Raw genomic sequence first — 23242 nt, 5'->3', positions numbered from 1 at the left:
AATTATTCACCCGCCAGTAACTGCAACTCACAACCCATTCAGCGTTCCACACATTGAGAAGACAGGCACAGATCTTCATTTCAAATTAGAGGAATTAAAAACTTGCATGTTTTGTGCAGGTGGGAAGGAGGCTTAGATATGTGGTGTGGAGAGGATATAGTAGTTTTAAAAAAGATCTTAAGAAGAGAGAACAGGTCTTTGTTAATAAGGACAGAGGTGATGAGCTAGTAAATTTTTTTTCTGCTTGACAGACCATAAATTAGACTAATAGTGATTTTAACTGAAGTAACACTAACCCAGTATTTTCTAGTAAAAACATTATGTAAAGTTATTATATTTGGATTTTGTATTTTGCCAGAATTAATACTGGACAAGCATATAGATATTAAACCACGCTGACATCCTAAATGTTTTGTGTTTAGGGATGTGGCTGGCAGCATGGGCCACATGCTGCTCACGGCACAGCACTGCGAGCAAAACCGAAGCTGTCGTTGACTCTTCTGCGGGTCACGGGCATTCGCAAGGATCCGCTCCAGCTCAGGTACCCCATTCCTTGAAATGCCCCGAGGAACTGCTGGGAGGCAAAGGCTCCTACAACCAGCGAGGGACCCACAGACACGCTCCTGGGTGGGATGTGCCACCCGGCCAGCCGGCTGTGAAGGGGATGCTCGGCCTGCAAGGGGAACGCGTACGGTGTCACTGCTGACAGGGGAGTCACATGAAGGGGACTCGTGTCTGCAAACAAGGGGCGCTCTGCCCTTCACGTTAAAGCAAAAAACTACAGCGCGCGCGGCGAGATAGGGCCCGGCCAAGCGGCCCGTCGGGGGTCGCTCGGGGTCCGCATCCCCGCCTGCGCTCGGAGCGGCTGCCGGGAGCCCGAGGTGTCGGGGGGCGCGGGGAGCCCCCAGCACAGCCCCGCGGCGGGTGGGGGCACGGCTGGGGCGGGAGGGCACGGCGGGGGGCACGCTGGCAGCGCGGGGGGCTTTGCCGCCTGTGCACCCGGCCGGCCGCGGCGCTGGGCCCCGGTGCCCGCCCTGTGGCGCAGCGACGGGGCTGCCCCTGGGGCACCCACCGCCCGCGGCGGGTGGCAGCGCAGGCGGCCGGTACTTGGGATTGACCCAAAACCGACTGAAAAAAATATGTAAGAAAAGAAACAGGCGCCTGGCGAGGGCCGGGCCGGCGGCGGCGGAGCCGTGAGGGGACGCCAGCGCCACGCGGGGCCGCGGCCGGCGGGTCCCCACGCAGGGCCGCTGGCTGCGGGGCGGGGCGGAGCGGCGGGGCGAGGCGGGGCCGGGAGCGGCTCCCGGCGGCGGCGGGGGCACTGCGGGGCCGGCGCGGAGCCCTCACCGGGCGGGGGCGGGGACTCACCTTCCCCGCCGCAGCGCGGCGCCGCCTCCCGCCCGCCACACCTCCCCCCTCCGGCGGCGCGGCACCCGCTGCCCCGCCGCGCCGCGCTGCCTGCGCCGCCCCGCCATGGAGCAGGGGCCGGCGGGGGGGGCCGCCGCCGCCGCCGGCGGTACCGGGGGTCTGCTCCTGCCGCTGAGCGAGAGCGAGCAGCAGCGCTACTCCGAGCTCTTCTCGCGGTGCTGCCCGCCCCCCGAGGCGGCCGCCGGGGGCAGCAGCGTGGGCGAGCTGTTCCGGGCCTCCCAGCTACCCCCGGACACGCTGCACCAGGTGGGTCGCCCCGAAGTTGCGGGGACGGGGCGGGACGCGCTCCCCCGGCCCGGCGGGAGAGGGGCTGGCGCTGCCTCCGCCGGGAAGTTCGGGGCTGCGCGGCGGGCCGGTGCCCCGACGCCCTTACCCTGCCCGCGGGGCCGGGACGAGCGGCGGCGGCTGGGGCGGGCGCGGAGCGCGGGGGAGCGGGGCAGGGCTGCCCGCCGCAGCGGCGGGGACGGCGGTGCCCGCGGCCGCTGTGTACCCGCTGGCTTTTCTTCAGGTGAGCCGCTGGTGCCGCCAGTTTTCGGCAGTCGCGATCCTTATTGCCGCCAGGTGTGTGGGTGCCGGGGGGGCGGCGTGCCGGTGGGCGGTGTGCCGCCGGTCCGTGCGGCGGCGGCGCGGGTGTCGGTCCGTGCGGACGGCGGTGCGCAGCCCTGGGGCGGTGCGTGCGGGCCGGGCATGGCCCCCGCGTCCTCCGAAGGGCCCCCGCGCACCATAAAGACAGTTGTGTTCGCAGGGCTGTAAAGGGCGTGCGATGTGTTTAGTTCCTGGCTTCGCGCTGTTTTTTTTTTTTTTTTTTTTTTTTTTTTTTTTTTTTTATTTTCCAAGTGTTGTGTTAGTGAAAAAGATCTGTAGGTGGGATGGTGGTGTGGTGTTTGCAGGTCTGTTCTTGAGAACAAATACATTTAGGTGCCAGGTAAGGGGCTCTTGCACGGTCCGAGCAGGAGGGTCCCGGGAAAGGTCCCCGCAGAGCTGCCAGGTGGGACCCTCCCGTAGTTTCGAGGAAGAGCTCGGTCGGGGAGTGAGGAGGATTGTGCCATCCGCCGCCGGCGATGGGCAGAAGGAACCGAACCGCTCCTGTGGTCTTCTCCACCTGTGGATTAGTGACTTGACCAGTGCACTGCAGTTGCCCAATACTTCTGGCAATAAACCCAACAGAAATAGGGTATTTCCGTTTTTTTATTATTATTATTATTTTTATTTACAGGAGTTCTGTTCTTCAGTAGCTTTTATTTATGAAGCAGAAAAAAGTTATGCTGAGTTAAGCTGAAGTACAGTTGTGCCTCGGCACTGCCTGAGGGTACTGACCTCTTCCTGCGGCTTTCCTCATAGCTGTCAGGTCATCTTATAATGACTTAACACAAATTCATATTGCACGGGTGATTCTGAACAAAAGTGATGATATTTTGAGGATAGTTTCTTTGCTTACTTGTGCTATTTACCAGATCTGTAAAACAGAAATGTTACCGAGCACTGTAGTTACCGCTTAATTTTGAGCCGTGTTGTGGCCTTGGTCTTCCAGGTGAATTGGATGGTGAACGTAGAGATTTCACATAGATCGAGCACCAAGAGTAGGCCTTTGCATTGCAAAGAGGAAGATGAAGGTGTTTTATTTCAAATAAGAAGGCACATTTAAGAAACTTTTTAAAACCCTATTAGTAAATTTATATGACTTTGATATGAGTCACTTCATTTTCCAAAGAAGTATGGAAAAACTCTCTTATTTTTACTGTGCAGTTCCTTACCCTATCATTTAAATAAAATTTATTATCATGTTATTTTCATAGCCTGTTTTGGGAGTCATTTTGATAGTAATGTGTGACATAAGCCTGGAAATGCTTGTGTTTTGGGTTTCTTTTTAATGTTCTTGTTTTTTACTATTAGATTATTTCCAGGTATATTTATGCTATGGAGAGTATGTTACTGGGAAACAAGCCTGTAATTGGCTTCAGGAATATTCGGATAATAAGGCCTGTGGGATCTGGAGCTGTTTCTCTTCCTCCTTCCTCCCTGGTCCCTTGTTTATATGGTATTAATTACAGTTATGCTCTGCTCCGTGGCTGGAACGCCTGTCCTTAGAATCCACTGCTGTCAGGTATTCTTACTAACATTTACCGGGACTTAAGAAAAAAAATGAATTAACGTAATGTGTTTTAAAAAAAAAAAAAGTTGGAAACGAGGATGTTTTAATAGGGAAACCCACACAACATTGTTTGAGATATTTGCTGATACTTTGTCTTTTATCGTCCTCCAAAAATGCAATCTAATAGTTTCTGTTTAAAAAACCTTATCATTCTAACAATTATGGGAGCGATGCACAGAGGTTTATGGTATATGTTTTCTGCTAGTACAGGGAACACCCATTTTAGGCAGAGGCAGCTCATTTGAGTTAAGATAACATGTTTTCTTTGAAATAATTGTTGACCATGAAAGCTTTTTTTTTTTTTTTAATGCTTTTAAAAATCCCCATCTGTCACAATTAGTGCTTAGTGTGCAGGCATCCCTACTGACCAACTGAGAAATGGTCGTGCTGAGTTTTGCCGTGTCAGAAACGGGGAGAGTTGAATCGGAAACCAGTTCTGGATTTCTATGAAGCAGAGCCTGCACATTCTGCAAGATTGTTAACACCATTCCTGGCCCTTGTGTGGGCTATAACAAGGGATGGCCATGGACCATTTTGTAAGCAATGTACAGTTTACAGCGTTTTATTCTCAAGGTATTCCTTGAGGAGCAGTTTTACAGATCAGTATGCTTCCAGAACTGGCATCTTGTGCCATGGCAAAGTCCTGAACCTGTGCTCTTATCTTCAGGCATTTGTACTTGTGTAGTAAGTGGGTTAAACCTTTGGGAAAGGAGCCTTATACAGTCTTTGATTGAGATTTCTTGTTGATCAGGAGGATGCTCACAAGCCTCATGGGGAAATCTCCTTCCACCTTCCTTAACTCTAATGGCAGGGCATGCGATCTAGACAAAACCCATGTGGGTGCATCCCAGCTGGAGCAGTGCTGTTGAATATGTCAGTTCCTGTAGGAAAAGCAGTGATGTGCGCTCCCAAACAGCGGACAGGCAAGGGTTTTGTTTAGTTTAAATGTTAGTTGGCTTGATCCAAGAGTTTTATTTAGAAGAAAGAGGCTAGGTAACGGAGAGCAGGTAGGGAATGTGCGAGCATGTGCCAGAAGAGGAAATGCTGGAATGAGTGGAAAAAATCCAAGAGCAGCGGGTCAGTAGGAACAGATGGTGTGCACCCGAGAGTCCCAGGGCTTGCTACGAGTGAAGCGATTGAACACAGGTTCGTTACACCCAGGCTCACCAAAGCCAGCTCTTGTGCTGGGCAGTAGGGTACAGCAGAGGCTGTACCTTATTTAACTTTCCTTAAAGAAGGGACTGAAGAATGAACTCGGCAAGTGGTCTTAGTTCTGGAAAAATGGTTAAAGTTAGCACTGAAATGAAAAATTTCAGACGCTTTACAGGATGGAGAAGGGCATGACAGGGACAGGACAGTGTGGTTTTTGCAGACTGTGTAATCATACCTCCCCCGTGTACTGAAAGTAACCACACTATATGGCTAGTCGAAGAAAGGCAGAACCATTAAGATTTTATTTAGACTTGCGCAAAGCCTGTGGCCAATTTTTTGCCAGGGGCTTTTAAAGTAACTCTGTAAAATGTCTATAATCTCTTGCCTGAAAGATCTGTGCTAGGACTGTTATTATTTTTTTAATATTTATGTCAAAGGAGGAAGAAGCAGACTAGTCACGTGCCGTGTGGTTGTGTAGACTGTCAGAAATAGAAGAAATGTGATAGCATCAGCTGGATTTATATTTACCCATGTTGGTCAAGTTGAAAATGGTGTTCCCTATGCTTTGGCTCATAATAAACAGAAAAAGAACTGAATTTGTGCAAAGAAAAAAGAATGTTTTGAAGCCACTGTTGCTGAAGCAAAGGTGGTCCCACAGCGTACTTTGCTACATCAATTTTGATAACACTTCTTAAGAGGGAAGAAGGCAGGCAGAGGTATGCTAGCAGTTAGGAGGAATGAAGGAGTGACTGCATCTCGGGGCAGGAGGCATCATTGATGGCCATCAGTAGATGACAGCAACAGGTTTGTGTGCCTGCCGCAAGGGCAAACTCTGGGGTTTCTGGCCTTTTTGGAGAAATCGGCTTGGTTGTGCTCCCTCACTGTTCGGAATGTCAATACTCCATGCTAACCACTGTGCCACAAGTGTTGACGGTGGATGGGGTGCCTTGTCTCATTTTGGGCAAGCCATTTTTGACCCTGTTTTGAAGCTGGCTGCCGGCGAGTACAGCCTCCGCTCCTTGGGTCTGGGACCCCAAAGTGCATTTGTTACAGGTGCCGAGTGCTGGTGGGCTGATGTCTGCATCGCTTCCAGATAAAATAGTGCTTTGTAGAGTCATTGCCCCCTGATCAGCAAAGGTGAGGTACCTGTGCTAGTTCTACTGTTTGTTGGTGTTACTGTGGTCTCTGAAGAGTTTGGCCTAAGAAATTAGGGAGCAGGGTTAGACTCAAGATTTACAGTAAAATGCTTATCTCTTATTAGGTTGGGACTTACTTGATTCATTCTCACTTGGTTGTCTGATGGTATCTTTAATTCCCAGTTTTATAAACCTTAATCCTATTTGTGGACTTGCGCTGTCAGCACAGAGATCCAGTTTTCTTAAGAAAATGCAGTCTTTCCTCTGCAGATGAACACACTGCCTTATTTTGAGCTCCAAGGATGACAAGTATTAATTGTGTGATGCGGGAGTGCACAGACGCTGCATTTTTTTAGCTGGGACTCTCGTTCCAGCTCTGTGTGAGTAGGAGCACAGACCAATGATCTTGCCTTTCTTCCACAGGCTTTGTGAGCTAATCTGTATTTATCATGACTTGTCTCTATTGTTGTAACTCTACAGTTTAACTGTATTTTTATGTTCAAAAAGCAGAAGTGTGAATAGAATTAAAAAAAAAGTTGCTAAGTCGGTCTTTCTTTGGAAAGATGCCCATGAGGGTTGGCTTTTCTGTAACGTGTTTTTTTTAAATTCCATAAGCATAAATTACTACCTGCATGATAGCTGGGGTGGGATTAACTGTCTGCTTCAAACAGGCGGAAAAGAACAACAACTGTGGCAGTTAAAAAATGAGCTTTTTGAGTGAGGAAAGTCTGGACTTACTGTTACTTTAAAAAAGATAAAATTCACTCTGTTGTACCCCTTGACAGAATTTGGCATTATGCTAGTGGTGGCATTGGGATTTAACTGACTGACTAACAGCGGGTCCATCAAAAGGTGATGTAACAGAGAAGTTAACATCCTACTGACATCTTTGAGTAAGGAAGAAATAAAAGGGGAGTACAACTTTATGTAAGCGGTACAGCAAGAAAAAGAAAAACTGACATTTTGATATCAGTACTTCTGTCCACAGTCCCCGAATTGTCATTGGCTTTCTAGAGTCACAAGCAAACTTGTTTTTGCATAAGTAGGAACATGCAAAATCCAGATGTAAAAACCACAGTAGTAGTATTATAACAAGGTAAAGGGTAAAACTTCACCTGGATGTATCTTGATGATATATTCCATTAAAAAAAAAAAAATCAGGTCTTTGTACATCTTTAAACTATTGCGTATCATTTAAACTATCATTTAGTAGTCACTACCTAAAAGATCAGTAGTTTTTGAGTGCCTTGGTGTCAACATACACAGTGGAAGATACGTAGAAGCTGTTCCTTCCCAAGTGTGTTTCAAATCACGCTGTAAAACCAGAGACTCCCAGACCTGCTTGGGATGGTCAGAATCAGTCTGATCAAGGCCTGCATCTTTCAGTAATTAACCCTCATAACAACCAAGTATGAATTGATTGTTTTATTTTCCAATAAAATAATGCTTTGCTGTGCCAGTGATTTAAAATAACTCTACAAGGATCCATTGGGATGAAAGCAGCTCTCTTTAAGAGAGGATGCTGCAGTATGAAGCAGGGATGAGATGAAGACGACTGGTGGGGGTTTTTTATATATATTTTTTTCTTTTTTAAATAAGTTGTTTTGTCACAGTACTTAGGCAAGTGCAGTGGGTTCAGCAAACAGTTGAGTATAACCTCTTTTACTTGTGCATTTATCAGTCAGTCTGTATATAAATATCGCAAAAATATGATAGCAATATGCTATCACTGTTGTGATATTTATATACAGATTGATTGATACTGTCCACAATCTGTTTTGCAAAGGAGGTGTTGTACGCAGAGTTCAGTTACCTCAGTGGGTGAATCTAGCACAGACACCCCCCACAAAAAAGTGTTGATCTAAACTCTGAAAACATGAATTTAGCTGAGCTGAAAAACTTAGCCAGGATAGATTCATGAAAGATGTAACAAGTATTTCTGTGACGAGGGATCAGGATAAATAACCTATTTAAATTTACAATATTATGAATTGAGGAATACATTTGATATAATATTTGTAAAGCAATATTCTTTGATGTATTAGCATCTAAACATGCCAGCAGTATGGTAAAATAAAACATTAATGAGCAATATGTGGTAGTTCAACTTTTGAAGGCAGTCAGACAGCTCAACATCTGAGTTAGTGGATAATTAACTAGAAGAGGGTGCTGCAGTAGAAAACCAACTGTGGAGAAATAGTAATCCCCTCTTCCTGAACAGAGGGAATATTTTCTTTTTCAAGTGTGTTCAGCAGCGTTATTTGGTGACCAGTGAATAAAATGGAGAAAATTGAGAACTTGGTTGGGAAGGGCTTCTCCCCACCCCCCCCACCCCCCCCCCCCCCTTTGCAGTTTAGCTACAATGATGAGGTGGAAAGATGTGGTGGGATGAGACCCGTTAGTTCTGTGATCTGGTAGGACACAGTGACCAGAAATAATCAGCTAAATAACTAACTGCAAATTATAGTTTATTTACTAAAGTGTTTAAAAGACAAAATGTGTTTTTGTCAACTTCCAGATGTTTGTGTACATAAGTGTGGGTTTCATTTTCTAGCCGATGGTCTGTGTATTTTTAAATTAAGTTTTCATCAAAACTTACTTTGCGTATATCACATGTACCTACACAAGTAAATCTTATTTAATATCTTAAAAAATAAGAATTTAAGCTGTATCTTAAGCTATGTGCTTGTTTAAATATGTTTTAAAATATTACTTGTTGGTAAAAACAGAAATGTTACCCATATTTGTTTAGAAAAAACTACAAACCCTTGTTTTGATGATGGCGAGGCAGATCTTTATCTAGAAAAATATCAAATTAGGGTCTTATCTCTTTAGACTTAAATAATGTTTTAAATAGCTTATTTCTCCCACGAACCTGCCTTGCAAACGTGAAGGTTGAGATGCTTTGTGCTGCCAGTTGCCCTAGACGGCGGGTGGTACGTGTGGAGAGCAGCGCTGAAGGAGCCCTCTGTGAGGAGCGTCCCCGCAGCAGGCTGTCCCTCCGTGCGGAGCACGCCTGCGCTGTGCTGGTGGGCTCGCTCCGGCTGGGACTGGGCTGGTTTGAAAGGACCCCAAGGTTACGTGCTGCCTGTTAAGTCCTCTCTTGTACCTGGATGAGTCATTCAGAGGCCTTCCTAACCAACAGGAGTTGCTGAGTGCCCCACTTACAGCAGCACGGTTGGCAGATGTCTGTAACAACAACAGAAGGTTTTGAGAAACTTCAGGTAGCCTGACAACCAAAGCAGGTCTTCAGCTTTTTCTTCTGCTTCTTTATTTTTGATTGCTGTGTTTGTTTTGTTTTCTGTCCTGAGCAGTCTTCCCCCATCCAAGAAGGCTGCAAATGGTTCTTCTGTTCTCTTACCCTTGCATCTGCATAGTCCTGCAATCTCAGCGTGCACCTCGGTTGATGTTCTTCTCTGACAGGAGGTGGTGGGGAGCTACTCCTTTGAGTAGGGCCATACTTGAAACCCTGGATTCAGACCTTGTAATTACCACTGGCTTAGTAGCACTGAAAATTTAGAGTTGGCTAATGGGAAACACTTGGCTCAGTTTGAATTTAAGCTGTTTGAACGTGGCCCATGGTGTCTGCTTGCTCACTACAGTATGAGTCATGAAGCTGAATTCTACTGTCAATAGTAAATGTCTGTGCCATTACTTTATTATTGTTATTATAAATTTCAAGTCTTTTTTGGCATGAGCCTTTCAAATCAGTTTACTTTTTTTTTTTAAAAAATCCTTTTTCTTTTTAAAGTCTTTTTCCACACCAAGAAACATTAGATCCGCTTTGGCATAGGTAACATTTCACATTTCATGCATTATTTACTTCTGGCATAATTTACACATTGATGTCCTATGGAATCCAAGATGATGGTCTTTCAGAATAAAACAATGTGTCTATAATCACTTGCAAAACTGGATGAATGCTATGGGCTGACAAACACTGTCAGAATTAATTTGTTACCAACAGTAACAGCAGTGGAGCAGTAAAAGGTGAAGTACTGGGAGGTTTCAAATGCCAGAAATGAAAATAAATGGAGAGGGTGGAAAAATGAACCCAGTGTGATATATGTATTTATTTAATTTTATTTTTTTACTTTCCTTCCTCCTCTGAATAATTGCTGCTTTTATAAGAACATCTTTGTTTTAATAGCCGTAGGCTACTTTTATTATGTACAGACAGAAATGCAAATACAAGTCGTGATATAAAATGTGCTATAAAATGCTGGCATACTGTGCATGGGCACTGGAGATGATGTTGTCTTTGACTGTCTGATGTTGCTGTTTTGAAGTCCTGTGTTCTTTAGCTGAATTGAGGACGAATGCTTGGTTTAGATGCAAACAAGTAGGTTATCACTGACTGAATGACGCATTTCAACACATAAGGTGCAAGCATAATTTTAGGGTTTTGTTTAGTGATGTGGAAGAGAAAATTTTAAGCTGCTTTTCTAAGTGATGTGTTGATTCAAACTAGAGGTAAATGGAGTGTAAGATCAGGGAAGGGCAGGTCCTTTACACACAGCATATACAGTGGTCTTTTGATAGCTCTTCAGTCTTACAAAAATAATTCATAACTCAAGAAGGATTTTAATTTGTGATACTGATTAAGATAACTGCACGATTGTAGAAGATAATGTTTTGAGTGTTTTCTGTGTTGCCTTTAAAAGTACCTGCTGTAGTTATGAGTGCTAGGGAAATGAACTTAGGAAATGTGTGAAATGTGATAAAATAGGATGGGTATAGCAAGCATCAACTTTTTTTACGGGGTAGCTAGTCTAGAAAATCACAGCACAGGAACTACTGAAGAAAGAAGCTCATTTTAGAAAAAAATTCCTTTGAAATGAGGGATAATTCTGTAAGAGATTTCTGTTTGTGGCAAAAACACATCTTGTGTCACAGTCTCTGTTTTCTTCTGTTTTTAGTAGGGTCTCAGTTTGTCTGCAAAGTGGAACAATGTCCAGAATTACATTTTTATGGGAAATAACCAGAAGTACTTCTGGTCTTCTAAGGCAAAGTTAACTGTCAGAAATGTTCACCAGAGAAATTGCTTTGAAAATGTTTCAAAACCTATCATTTATTGAGCTACATCAAAACACTTCTTGTTTTGATCTGTTTGGGTGTTAAAGCACTATGACATCTTAAATGAATTTTGGGAAAGAGGTTGTTGGTGTACACCATCCCTTGTTCCTTTCTGTTCATTAGACTAATTCTGCTGTTACGCAGTGATGGTGGCCAGGCAGCTTGTTCAGGAGGGAGGCTGTGGTGCCTCAGAAATGTCATCTGCTGAGGAAATGCAGGGGTGTGAAACATCAAAACCACAACTTCCACAAAACTCTGTGGTACCTTTGTATTAAGGCACCCTGGAACAAAATACTCAGTTTCCTGGCAGAAATTTGAAAGGCTCGTTGGAATCTGAATGTTTGTGTTTTTTCAGGAAAAAGCCTCAAGGTTTTGCAGTATTTTCAGTTAGTCTAGTTCAGGATGACTAGATCTGGTGGCTGCCAGCTAGCTGGGGAGGATTTGTCAGGGCTTCTGTGTGTGGTGTTTGTCACTTCTTGGGTACTAACTGGTGAGTTTTACTAGCTTGAAGCACTTTTTGCCACTGCTTTCAGAATGAGGACTGGGAGACACCAAGGGTCAGATCTGCCATGCAGAGCTGTCCATAATTGATTCTCATTCTGAGAAGTGAGCAGCAGATGTTTAAATTTCTGAAGAATGAGTTTTTCTATCATTGTTGGGAGTTATGGAAGACCTACTTAATTGTGGCTGCTAGAAATGTTCTCCTGTTTAGCTATGTGGACATATCCCCTATGTCCTGCCTGTCTATTCTTCTCTTCCATAAACTCTGAATTCAGTATTAATGGTAAAAAGAGGTCCTGAAAATTTTCCTTTGGACCCAAACCACAGTAATTCCCTTCTTACACAGAGTAAGAGGAAGAAACTGAATACAAGGCTGTTCCAAAGTGCTGGTACGGTTCTGTAGGTCGTTGTGGGCTAACTTCAAGGTCACTGGCCGGGTTCCTTTCTTGGGTTTGGTAGCTGCAACATTTGTGCCTCCCAGCAGCTTTTTGTGCTTCTGGTACTTACATGGGTTCCTTTATGGTTCTAATAGGAAGCATAAAGAACAGATAGGCTAAAACTGTTCTCCTATTATGAGAACGCAAGACAAGTAGAGACCTTACCAGAGGATGAGGGAGCTGGGAGGTAGCAGAAGCAGGACAGCAGTGACTCTCATTACAAGCAGTGGTTGCGAAAGAGGTTGGAGAAGCTTGAAAGAGTCAGCCAGGTGGTCAGTGTGTGTATTGGAGGATGTCTGGTTTGGGAGAAGATCAGAAGGCAAAAATAAATAAATCCCAATTATGTCATTAACTGCTGTTCTCTGTTGTTGAATAATAAAAGACAGGAACCAGGAAGCTGCTTGTTTCTGTTTTTTATTATTGCTCTAGATACCATAGTGTTTAGCAGGTTATAGATATAAATGTCTGCTGCACATAGAAGGTGAAACAGGCTAGAACCTGGTAACCTTTAAAAAGGGATAGTGTAAGGTTTGAAGTTAGGCTGATGTCTGATGCTTCCTACAGAGTCCTTGAATAGTTTCAATGAAAAGCCTGTCAATAGCAAAAAAAACCCAAACAAACAACCCAAACCAAACCACCCTGAAAATGTCCCCAAAATAAAACGCACAAAAAAATACTACAGAGCAAAGATCGTAACTGGTTTTTATGTTGAGTTTTGCATGAGATGCCACCAAAGTTGGAAATGAGGAGAGCCTCAGCGCTCTTGTTTTCTGCACCTGGTGTGTGATGGAGGTGTACCACTGTAGCATAGCATGCTTGGGGGTTTTTGCACTTACGTTGTAATGTACTGCTACCCTCACTTAACTGTGGGCTTTTTTAAAAACATCATTAAAATATTATTCTGGGGATACAGTATACTTATAATACAGCTGTGAAGTGGTGCCTGTCAAAACATGTTTTGGGTGTTGTGAGAGGAAGGAACCAGGATGGGGAGCCTGGGGGTGATGGTGTTACTGCACCTGGTACCTCACAGCATGACAGGTCCAGGGTTCACTGGCCAGAGCAAATACTGTTTCAGGAAAAGAATGAGCAGTACTGGGCAGTGCTGAGGTCAGCAGGAAAATAATTCTTAATGTTATTTACACTGAGTTATCTGTCCCTTATTTTTTCTCTCTCTCCCCCTGCTGTCATGTTTCTCCCCGCCCCCCCCCCCCCCCCCCCCCCGCTATATTGTAGTAATTATATCTTATTTGATCTAACCTAAATCAGGACTGTCCTTGAAGAGGATATTCTCCAAAGGAATATTTTCCCTTAGGAAATACTCATTAGCTGTTTTTAGACTGTGTTGTTTACCATGCATATATTTGATGTCAGGGAAGTGTGCAAGAGGTAGGAGCTTTAAATTAAGTCTAACAAGGAACTTCATTTTAGTGTAACTGCTGAATTTAAGCCGTGCAACAAAACAGGGCACTCTGGAACTGGAGTGAAGGCCCTCTGTTCAGATCCTGAAGGACAGATCTTAAAGTAAATACATCTGAATAGGGAAAACATCCAAAAGGGCAAAAGTAGAGGGTAAGTTTGTGAATCTTTTATTCTCACTATATAGCTTAAATTATTTGGCAATATCAAAATGCAGATACTAGTAACAACCAAATTATTACTTAGACACTTGGGTTGTCCTTCTAGTAACTTGGTCATTCAGGGTAAGTTAAATTTCAAAATAAGAGTGTTAGGTGACATTTTGATAAAGGGGAGCAATGTGTCGAGGGCTGTAGATGTGCAGTACATTTAAGAAGTGGATGACTAGTGGTATCTACTTTTCCATGTTCCCGATTCCCTTCCGTGTGGAGAATTCTGGTAACTTATAGTGCCTTAGATAGTTGCAGGACTATCCTATGGTCAAACTGGCATTTACTCAGAACAGCATTTCTACAGCATCCACAGCAGTCTATGTGACTCTAGAGAGCACAGAGAAGAGCTTGGTTTGTTTGGAGCAGTGAAATTATTTGCACAAACTCCAAATATTTGAAATTTTGCTTTGCTTCCTTATGGCTATTGTAAGACAATACATTTTGCAAGCAACCTTGTATAGCAATTTTCATTTGTAGAAGAGCATTAAGCCATTTCGAAACCAGTTCGTCATTGCTGTAAGATGGCCAGGGCTATATTTTGTAATTGAAAGAAGTGTACTGGCGTTGTGTAGTTCAAGCAAAGGTGGGTTTGAACTGTAAGCTAATACACGTTGTCGCGACGAACTGCTTCCCCAACTTAATGCTTAAGATTTTTTAACCTAAAATAACTTTTCAGTCTTGGGAAATACAAAATGTTTGTTTTGGTTTACTGCTGATGTTTCAATTCTGTTAGAAGTTTGCGTGCCATGCTTTTGGTACCTTGTTATGATATGCTTGCTCTCTGTTGCGTTAGCCTTTCCATGGGTCTGGGAGAACCGCTGCAAGTGTAATGCCAGAAGTACTCATTTACAATAGAAGTGCTCAGTTTACACCTCCATGGCAGCAGTAGCTCATTTATGATTAAGGTTGCAAGCAGAATATGAAAGCTAGTTACACCTTTGTGTGAACACTCGTCAGTCTTACTAACCATTAAGCAGTCAAACGGCTGAGGACACTTGTGAGTTTCTGCGTGTGTAATGTACACTGCAGGAAGGCATCCTCCCTCTGGTTCCCCGTTAGGGGCTTGCTTGACATACCACTCTGCTCTTTATGCAGTGCAAGGTTTCGTCTCCTGCTGGGAGTCACCTACCAACTAATGATCTTTTTGTTATTGTTCTATGGCTAACCACAAGTTCATGTTCCTGAAAGGTCTTGCCATTTCCTACATAGCTGTGCGGTTTCAGCACACAAATGAGATGGTCTCCTTTACTACTGCTTATTCCACTTGGTCTTTCTTAATGTAATCTAAACTTTGCCAGTTTTCCATGTCATGGGTTGGCGGGTTTTTTGGCCTGGTTTTCGAAAGAAATGAGGCTTGTGCAATGATGCTGTTAATTCAGCCGGGTAATAAGTTCTGAATTTAACTACTGAAATAAAATTTCAAGAAAATTGAGAGACTTTGAAGAGTTCCTAAGAGTTATCTGAAGGACCTAAGTCATGGGGTAAAAGAAAACCCTATTAATTTTCCTGCTGAGAGAAAGGTCCCTAAGTGAATTCAGCCCATGTTAAAAATGAAAAAATCCATAGAGGAATGTCACCTCAAGGCAAGTGTCCAGAGAAAATTGGGATTTGTCGGTTTTGCTGCTCAGAGGCAACTTCTTAGAAGCAATGTGAGCTGCCCAGGGAAGTGGTTGAGTCACTATCCCTGGAGGTATTTAAAAGATGTATATATGCCTTGCTCAGGGACATGATTTAGTGGTGGACTTGGCAATGCCCAGTTAGCAGCTGGACTCAGTGATCTTAAAGGTCTTTTCTAACCGAAACGATTCTATGGTTCCAAATAGTGGTGTGGGCATGAGATACAAGATGGCTGCACAATAGTGTTTCAAATATTACTGTGACAGTAAGCAGAGAGGAGCAAAAAGAGAGCGAGTTTCTCTGTGTCTGCTCAGTGTCACTATTTTTGTGCTCCTCTTTGCCCCCCCATCTTCCCCCTGCTCTCTTCCCACGCGGCTCCACCTGCGTTGCTCTTTGTTCCCCTTGTTTCCAGCTGGCAACTTCCACCAGCCAAGACAGCTGCTGGTTCAGCACTTCTCTGCATCTGCCAGGAAATAAATAAATAGTGGGAAGAGAAACGGAAGGGATGTGTTCTTGCTCTTTTTGTGAGCTCTACTTGAGACTTCTTTTTTTTAATCGTACGTCTTGCAGAAAATGGATTGCTGTGAGAAAATTTCCTTGAAACTAGAGCTGAATCCTGTTGCTTCCTTGGTTTCCTTAGTTTTCTGGCATTAAGAAAAATGCAAGTCCTTCGATATTGATGCATTGGAGATGGAGTCTCATTTATATGGCTAGTAAATATGCCATTGCCATTGAGAGGTTTAATGTAGTCCCTTAAGGGTTTGCTAGGCATTTTGTTTGCATGTACTCCTTGCTCATGCAGTGCTTTGCAAGGTGGCCTGCACCTGCACACCTGCAGGTAGCTGCAGCCCAAATTTGATTGCTGCAACGCTTTGGGAGCTGTCTGTGTGTGTCCAATAAATTCCCTCTAACTCCTCGGGAAGCTGAAGACAATGTGCCAGCACTGTTTTTGCTCCTTTTGTGCCAGTACTTTCTCCTACTGTTTCCAGCCTTTGTGACTGGTGTCTGCCTGGGAGCTGGATAGAACATGCCTGTTCCTTTTTTTTTTTCTTTTCTTACATTGTACTTAGGCTTAGGTTCCTTGTGACCCCCAGTGATGTCTCGTGTTGGGGATTCAGATGAATAGATGAGTTATACATGGCATAACAAGCAGGTGAGCTCCTCGCGTACAATGTGCCAGCTCAGCATGTTGTAGTTGATAGCTGCTTCTAAATTAAATACCCAACTTCATTGCTCATTGTGAAAGGAAGCATTAATTTCTTCAGCCATGTCTAACAAGTCTAGATCATTTAGCAGTGCTTTCTCTTCAGGCAGTTTCACTGCTGGTGGTGCAGGAGCTGCCCTCATTGCGCTGGCGTGCAGGAGGTTCTCCTGCCTGCCTGATTCTCCTTTACAGCAAGGTTGTGTCTTAACACAAATTATTTTTCTTGCCGTGGATATATTTCATTAATTATCTCCATATCTATTTCATTCTTAAATGAAGAGTGTCATGTAACCTTTTGAAAGTGTTTACAGGTTTCTATGAATATTTATCTTTACAAAATTCAGTGGTCTTTATTATGAGAAAAAAAATGAATAATACAGTTTCCTTATTTCTTACTATGTCTCTGCTGTCTGTTTTGCTCAATTTGGAAGGAAAATGTGCCCTATTTTCAAACTTTCATTAGAGAAATGTTTAAGTGTAAACATTGCAAGGAAAGACCTTCTTGTACAAAAACTGTGCAGCTATTTACAGTGGAATTTAAAAATAACAAACACCACCATTCATCTCATTGCAGAAGTCTTTCTGCTGATATTAAATCTTGGAAAAAATTATGTAATGTTATCTAATCATGAGTCAAACTTTGCTTGACCATGTACCTTTTGACTTTGTAAATGTGTTTGGGGGCTTAAGCTACACAAAATGTGACGCTGTTTGTTTGAAAGACAATTTGAAATGCAAAATAATTTCACAGGATGTGAAATCCTATGTACTTGTGTTAAACAGGCTTGCCCGGTCTAGAGAGAGCTTCATGCATGTTATGAAAACACTAGGGAAGAGCTTCTGCTGAGAAGCAGGACACAAGCAATAGGCCATACATACCTTCATCCCTGTAGCCCTGGTCAGCTAGGTCTGGACATTTCTGTGCTCTTTGCTTTGCTACTGATTCCGCTGCTTGCAGAGCGCAAAACTGGTGGGGAGGAGCACCAGTCTGGAGTGATTATGGACCCCTTTAATATCCAAAAGGAACACAGTTTGATCATCGTCAAGAGAGGCTGCACAGTGAAATGGGACTTTGTTATTTTTACTCTTCAAGGAGTGGTAGGGAATAAAAGAAAGGATAATCAGCAAAGCAGGTAAGCACGTCTGAGATTTTTGTATCTATTGGGTGCCACTCGAAATTAATGATGTTTCTGTAGTTTTTCCATGAAACGGCAACTGAGGTATGGACCAGTGGACACGGTCTTGTCTTAGGGTAGTTAAGACCCTTGTCCTAAGAGCTGCCTGAGTGCTGCCATCCCTGCCTCACTCCTGGCCTTGCACACTGCCTTTGTCATAAAAAAAAAAAAAAAAAAAAAGGCAAGTGGCAGCATGAGCACTGCGTAGCACTTTTCATGGTCCACTGGTAGCATAAACATTAACTGGTTCAGAAAAAACCCATGCCCTGACTAGCTACCTGGTAGCTGAGTCAGCATGGAGAAGTGATTGAGCCATGTCAGCAGTACTGGTAGGACCCATTAAAATCAGAGGCTGAGAAATGCATTTCACTGACACCTCTGCCCTTCTTTTAAACCAAATGGACAACAAAGCTAATGGGCTATGAAAAGTATTGGGGAGAGGGTTTGGTGTGGTGTGATCACATCAGCCTCATCTTTATAGGAGGCTGGATTGTTTACAGGCATGGAAAGGACCTTGGACCATGCCTAGATGCCATGTGCTGGCCACAGCAAAATCCCATTTTTATGGTATTGGGCAATTTGTTAATCCCTGGTGGTAACTCTGTAACTTCTATAGGCAACATACTCCAGTGCCGCCTTATCTTTAGATTTAAGAAAGTTGCTTTTAAGCCTTAGGTTGTTTACGGCCTGTCTACAAGGGATAGGACTGGGAGAAGATCAGGTTCAAGACCATCTAAGGAACCTGAAGGTGCACAAGTCCATGGGACCTGATGAGATGCATCTGCAGGTCCTGAGGGAAATGGCAGATGAAGTGGCTAAGCCATTCTCCATCGTATTTGAGAAGCTGTGGCAGCCCTGGAAGGAGGGAAACATAACCCCATTGGTGAAAAGGGTAATAAGGAAAACCTGGATAACTGCAGGCAAATCAGTCTCACCTCTGTGTCCAGCAAGATCATGGAGCAGATCCTGTGCTAAGGCCCATGGAAAATAAGGAGGTGATATTGGTGACAGCCAGCATGGCTTCATTAAGGGCAAATGGTGCCTCACAAATTTGGTGGCCTTCTACAAGTGAGTTGCAGCGTTGGTGATTAAGGGAAGAGCATCATCTACCTGGACTTGTGCAAAGCATTTAACACTGCCCTGCACAACATCCTTGTCTCTGGAGAGACATGGATTTGATGGATGGACCACTTCATGGATAAGGAATTGGCTGGATGGTCACACTCAAAGAGTTGCCGTCGATGGCTCAATGTCAAAGTGGAGACGGGTGACGAGTGGCGTTCCTCGGGGACCCGTGTTGGGACCGGCACTGTTTAACATCTTTGTCAGTGACACAGACAGCGGGATCGAGTGCACCCTCAGCACGTCTGCCAGCGACACCAAGCTGTGTGGTGTGGTGTGGTCAACACGCTGGAGGGAAGAGATGCCATCCAGAGGAACCCTGACAGGCTTGAAAGGTGGTGCTGTGCAGACCTCATGAAGTTCAACAAGTGCAAGGTCCTGCGCGAGGGTCGGGGCCATCCCAAGCACAAATACAGGCTGGGTGCAGAGCGGATTGAGAGCAGCCCTGAGAAGAAAGACCTGCGGGTGCTGTCAAACAGAAAGTTCAGCACAGCCCAACAATGTGCGCCTGCAGCCCAGAAAGCCAACCGCATCTTGGTCTGCACCAAAGGAAGCCTGACCAGCAGGTCAAGGGAGGAGGTTCTCCCCCTCTACTCCACTCTGGTGAGACCCAACCTGGAGCACTGCGTTCAGCTCTGGAGCTCCCAACATATAGAGGACGTGGACCTGTTGGAGTGAGTTCAGAGGAGGGCCACGAAGATGATCAGAGGGCTGGAGCACGTCTGCTATGAAGACAGGCTGAGAGAGCTGGGCTTGTTCAGCCTGGAGAAGACAAGGCTCTGGGGAGTCCTTCTAGCAGCTTTCCAGGACCTAAGGGGTGCCTACGAGAAAGCTGGAGAGAGACTTTTTACGAGGGCATATAGCAATAGGACAAGAGGGAAGGGCTTTAAGCTGAAAGAGGATGGATTTAGATTGGTTTTGAGAAGAAATTATTTCCTGTGAGAGTAGCAAGACACTGGAACAGGCTGCCCAGAGGACCTGTGGATGCCCCATCCCTGGAAGTGTTCAAGGCCAGGCTGGACGGGGCTTTGAGCAGCCTGGTCTAGTGGAAGGTGTCCCTGCCCATGGCCAGGGGGCTTGGAAAGAGATGATCCCTTCCAACCCAAACTATTCTATGATAGGAAGAACAGGTTATTCCTCTCCCTTTTCAAGCCAGCTGTTACTGTACCTGCTTGTAGTGTAACGTTGCAAACGCCTTTACATGTTCGGGAATTTTTGCAGTGAGTCTTGGAAAAATGAAACAAAATTGTTCTTACCCTGAGGTAGCACTTGCTGGTAAGGTAGGTAGCGGTACAAACAGTTGTACCAGACGTAATAATAAAAGCCGTATGTGCTGATTCTTAAGGGGGATTTTCACTGTGGCTTTCCTTTGGGTTCTGAGCAGGGACTTCCGTGTGCATGAGGCACGCTGGTATGATTTTGAACTGGGAAACTGTGGTGCCAGGAGAAGTCTTCCTTATGGACCGGTCACGGGCCTGGGTGGTGCCACTGACCAGAACCCCCAATACCAAAATGCTCTGACCAGCTGCAGGATCTTTACTGTCCATCAGTGGATTGTGTCCAGGGTCGTTGCTTGCCCTGAGACCCCTTTGTCTCAGTGGGCTAATCTGTAAACAATTAATGAAGATTTTGTTGTTCATAAAGACGTCGTCATTTCCGCCAAGGCAGGCTGAAAGTTATAGTTCCTATAGATGTGTTGAAATGGTGGAGTGCCTTGCATGGTGTGTTTGCCCGTGGTTTTTCTTTTTGCCTTTCCTTTAAATTTTAGTTTTAAAAACATGGTTCCTACTGCTAGTGGCTTCTTCTTTTAGTCACGTATGCACTTTGCCCCTGAAACCAGCCTTGGCTGTGGACCAAAGAAGGCCTCTTACCAGAGGCCAGTTTTCAAAGGACCATCATTGGAAATATTGGTACCACTCTGTAAAAATACAAACCCAACTAAAATAAAAACTAACCCCACCACCAAAAAAAAAATAAAGGCACTACCCCCCGCAAACGTAGCTCCTTTCCAAGGGAATGAATTCACAGTACACACCTTGTTGAGTAGGAAATGTTTCTTATTCATTCCTTGAAAAATGAGCCATATATGAAGCTCACAGGGGCAAGATGAGTTGGATGGTTGCCATCTTATATGTCTGTCAAGACTCTTAGAAGATCGGCAACTGCCATGAAAAGAATTTAATTACAGAACACTTGGTAAGGAGACTTAGAAAAAATGTTAAACTCTTGAATTGTTTGTTTTGTTACCTTCCATTCTGCTCGTCTGGGACTTCTCAAAGTTTCATTCAATGCCAACTTACTCAGTGTGTTGGGCTTTTATATGCTGCGCTCTCATCTGTGGGCTGCGTTGTAGGTTTGGACCTAAATGGACTGTAAATATCTTGTGCAGGAATCCAAGTAAAATCCTTTCCAAAGTTTTTGTAGAAAATCAATTTCCTGTGGGTAGTGTCAAGATTTTTAAGGTTAATACTCCGTGGAAATGCTGCCAGCTTTTTTAGCAAGCTGGAAAAAATAAATAAATCTGTATTATTATGCAGCTCAAATTAAACTTGTACTCTTGATGTGCAATAAGTACAATTATAGATGTCATTAAAATTTCTTATTATAAAGGGATAACGGGTTTTGTATTCTTTCAGTTTGAATTAATTCCTTTTGATATTGGAGTATGGCCCAAAGATTTTCTGTGTTATAAGAATTACTATTATGAAAGCAGTTCTGAGGGACTTAAAAACAGGGAGAGCCAAGGGTATGGAGCCCAAACATTGTGACATTAAAAAGAAAGGTACAGAATACAAATATATTCCATTATGAACTGTAGTTTATTGGATCATTTTTGCATGACTTGTGAAAAAAATGCAGAAAAATTGCAACAATTGCAAATGTTCCATTAAACAGCAAAATCATGCAAAATACCACAGAAATAATATGAACAACTTGGGAACAACATTTAAAACATTATTTTTGAAAAAATTACTCTGCTTAAAGAAAAGCCATGACCTTTTAGAAAATTACTCGTTTACGTGTACCTTTCATTCTTCCAGATTCAGAAATATGAAAAACATTTGCAATTGTTGCAATTTTTCTGTGATTGTTTGCATAGGAAGACACAAATAAACAGTGAATTTATATATTTCTCGCTGTTAATTTGTCATCTTTTTCTCGCAAATAATGCTATCATTTTTCAGAATTAAAATCATTCTGGTTTTGTATGTACCTCAAGATTGCCTGAATCTGCAGGCATACAGTTCTTTAAAGCTGTATTTTTTACTCAGTAGTAAATGCCTTCTTTATGCTAGTGAAGTACATACGGTGCAGGGGTTCAGAATTGTGACACCAATCCCAAACATGGTTTTGAAACCGTAGTAAGTTTATGCAGTGTATCTGCCATACATGTTGAGAAGAGGCTTCTTCTCCCTCCCCCGAAATTGTAAGATTTTGTACTCACCAGAAACTCTCCAGAGAATTAGGAACTTTACATTTTTAAATTGTATAACACACAGTGCTGTATTTAATTTTCTTGTTACTAGTTAGAGCGGGCAAGTTGTTTTAATTCAGAACTAGCATTGTAGCATAGAGTATTTGAAAAATCATTTCACCTTGATGTAGCATTTTCTAGAAAAACTCAGAGCCTTTCAGATACACAGTGTTACGAAATACAGACTGGTTTGTTTTCAGAAGAAAAAGTACTTGTGGGTAAAAGTGTTGAGCTTCTGCTTGAACACTTGTTTTCTGGAGGCTGAAAGTGCTTTGTACGTGTGTTACAGAACCATTTTATTAGGCAGTGTGGTAAGGAGTTGAAGGGCAGAACTCCCATTGATACTTAGCAGTGAGCCCACAGCTGTGGTGAGAAGCAGGTCGCTGATGGAGGTACTCTTTTGGTTACTTGGTGGGTGGGTCATACAGGAGAGCAGATATAAAACTGGCGTTTCTTCCCTGCCTCTATGCAAGCCCCAGCAACTTGTAAAACAAAAAAGAAAAAGCAGTATCTTAGCTCCGCTCTTCTTCCCTCCCCTTAGCCTCCCCCCAAATCCAGTGAAGAAATGCAGTCTAAATTTGTTTTGAATATTCACGCGTGTGGAATAAAGCACTCCTGCTTTTTGACTGAAGACCTAGTTTCATTAGCAAAATAAAACTCAGCCACAGTCAAAAGATTTCAAATGGAGAAATGCAGCAATAATGTGTTTTCTGTTTTATTTAAATATTTTTCTGTTCTATATAAACTAGCTTTCCATAACCTGCCAATAATAAGAACATCTGAAACTTAACTTCCCGCTGTAAAATAAACTTGAGACATCCCAAGTTGATGGCACGTTCTGTTGCAGCACTTTTGCCGGGCAGCAGCCAGGTAGGTAGGGCAGTATTTGTTAGGTGGGACTGGAGTGAAGGGGAGTCTTGGGAATAAGACTTTCCTTGTTATCTTGCTTCTCATGCTTAACAAAGTGGTTGTTGTAAGTCTACTAAGCCAACAGATTCCTGTGCAAAAGCACTGAGGGAATTAAAAGCTTAAGTGGTTTCTGCGCTCTTAGGAGTTTAAATAGTTTAGGCAAGGAAAATAGGGGAAAGAGTATATATTTGTGAAGTACTAATGCTTTTGCTTGTTCTCAGTTAGGC

At 43.8% G+C, this 23242-nt stretch overlaps 1 protein-coding gene across 5 annotated transcripts in view; it reads left to right on the top strand.

The window, feature by feature from the left end:
* The first annotated feature begins 874 nt into the window (after window positions 1–874).
* Window positions 875–23242, top strand: part of REPS2 (RALBP1 associated Eps domain containing 2) — a 104250-nt gene continuing 81882 nt past the window's right edge. The window contains exon 1 of one of the 5 annotated variants that reach the window (XM_080377149.1): window positions 875–1674. In XM_080377149.1, the coding sequence (XP_080233275.1) occupies window positions 1474–1674 (201 nt within the window). In that variant the 5' untranslated portion in view covers window positions 875–1473. Of the gene's footprint in view, window positions 1675–8207; window positions 13455–23242 lie in introns of those variants that run through there. The other 4 variants (XM_080377151.1, XM_080377147.1, XM_080377148.1 and 1 more) reach the window with 4 other exon arrangements.

Source organism: Falco punctatus (assembly GCF_963210335.1).
Source record: "Falco punctatus genome assembly, chromosome: 2".
NCBI lineage: Eukaryota > Metazoa > Chordata > Aves > Falconiformes > Falconidae > Falco > Falco punctatus.
The sequence above is the reverse complement of the archived record's forward strand: the minus strand, read 5'-3'. Positions and strand labels throughout refer to the sequence as shown.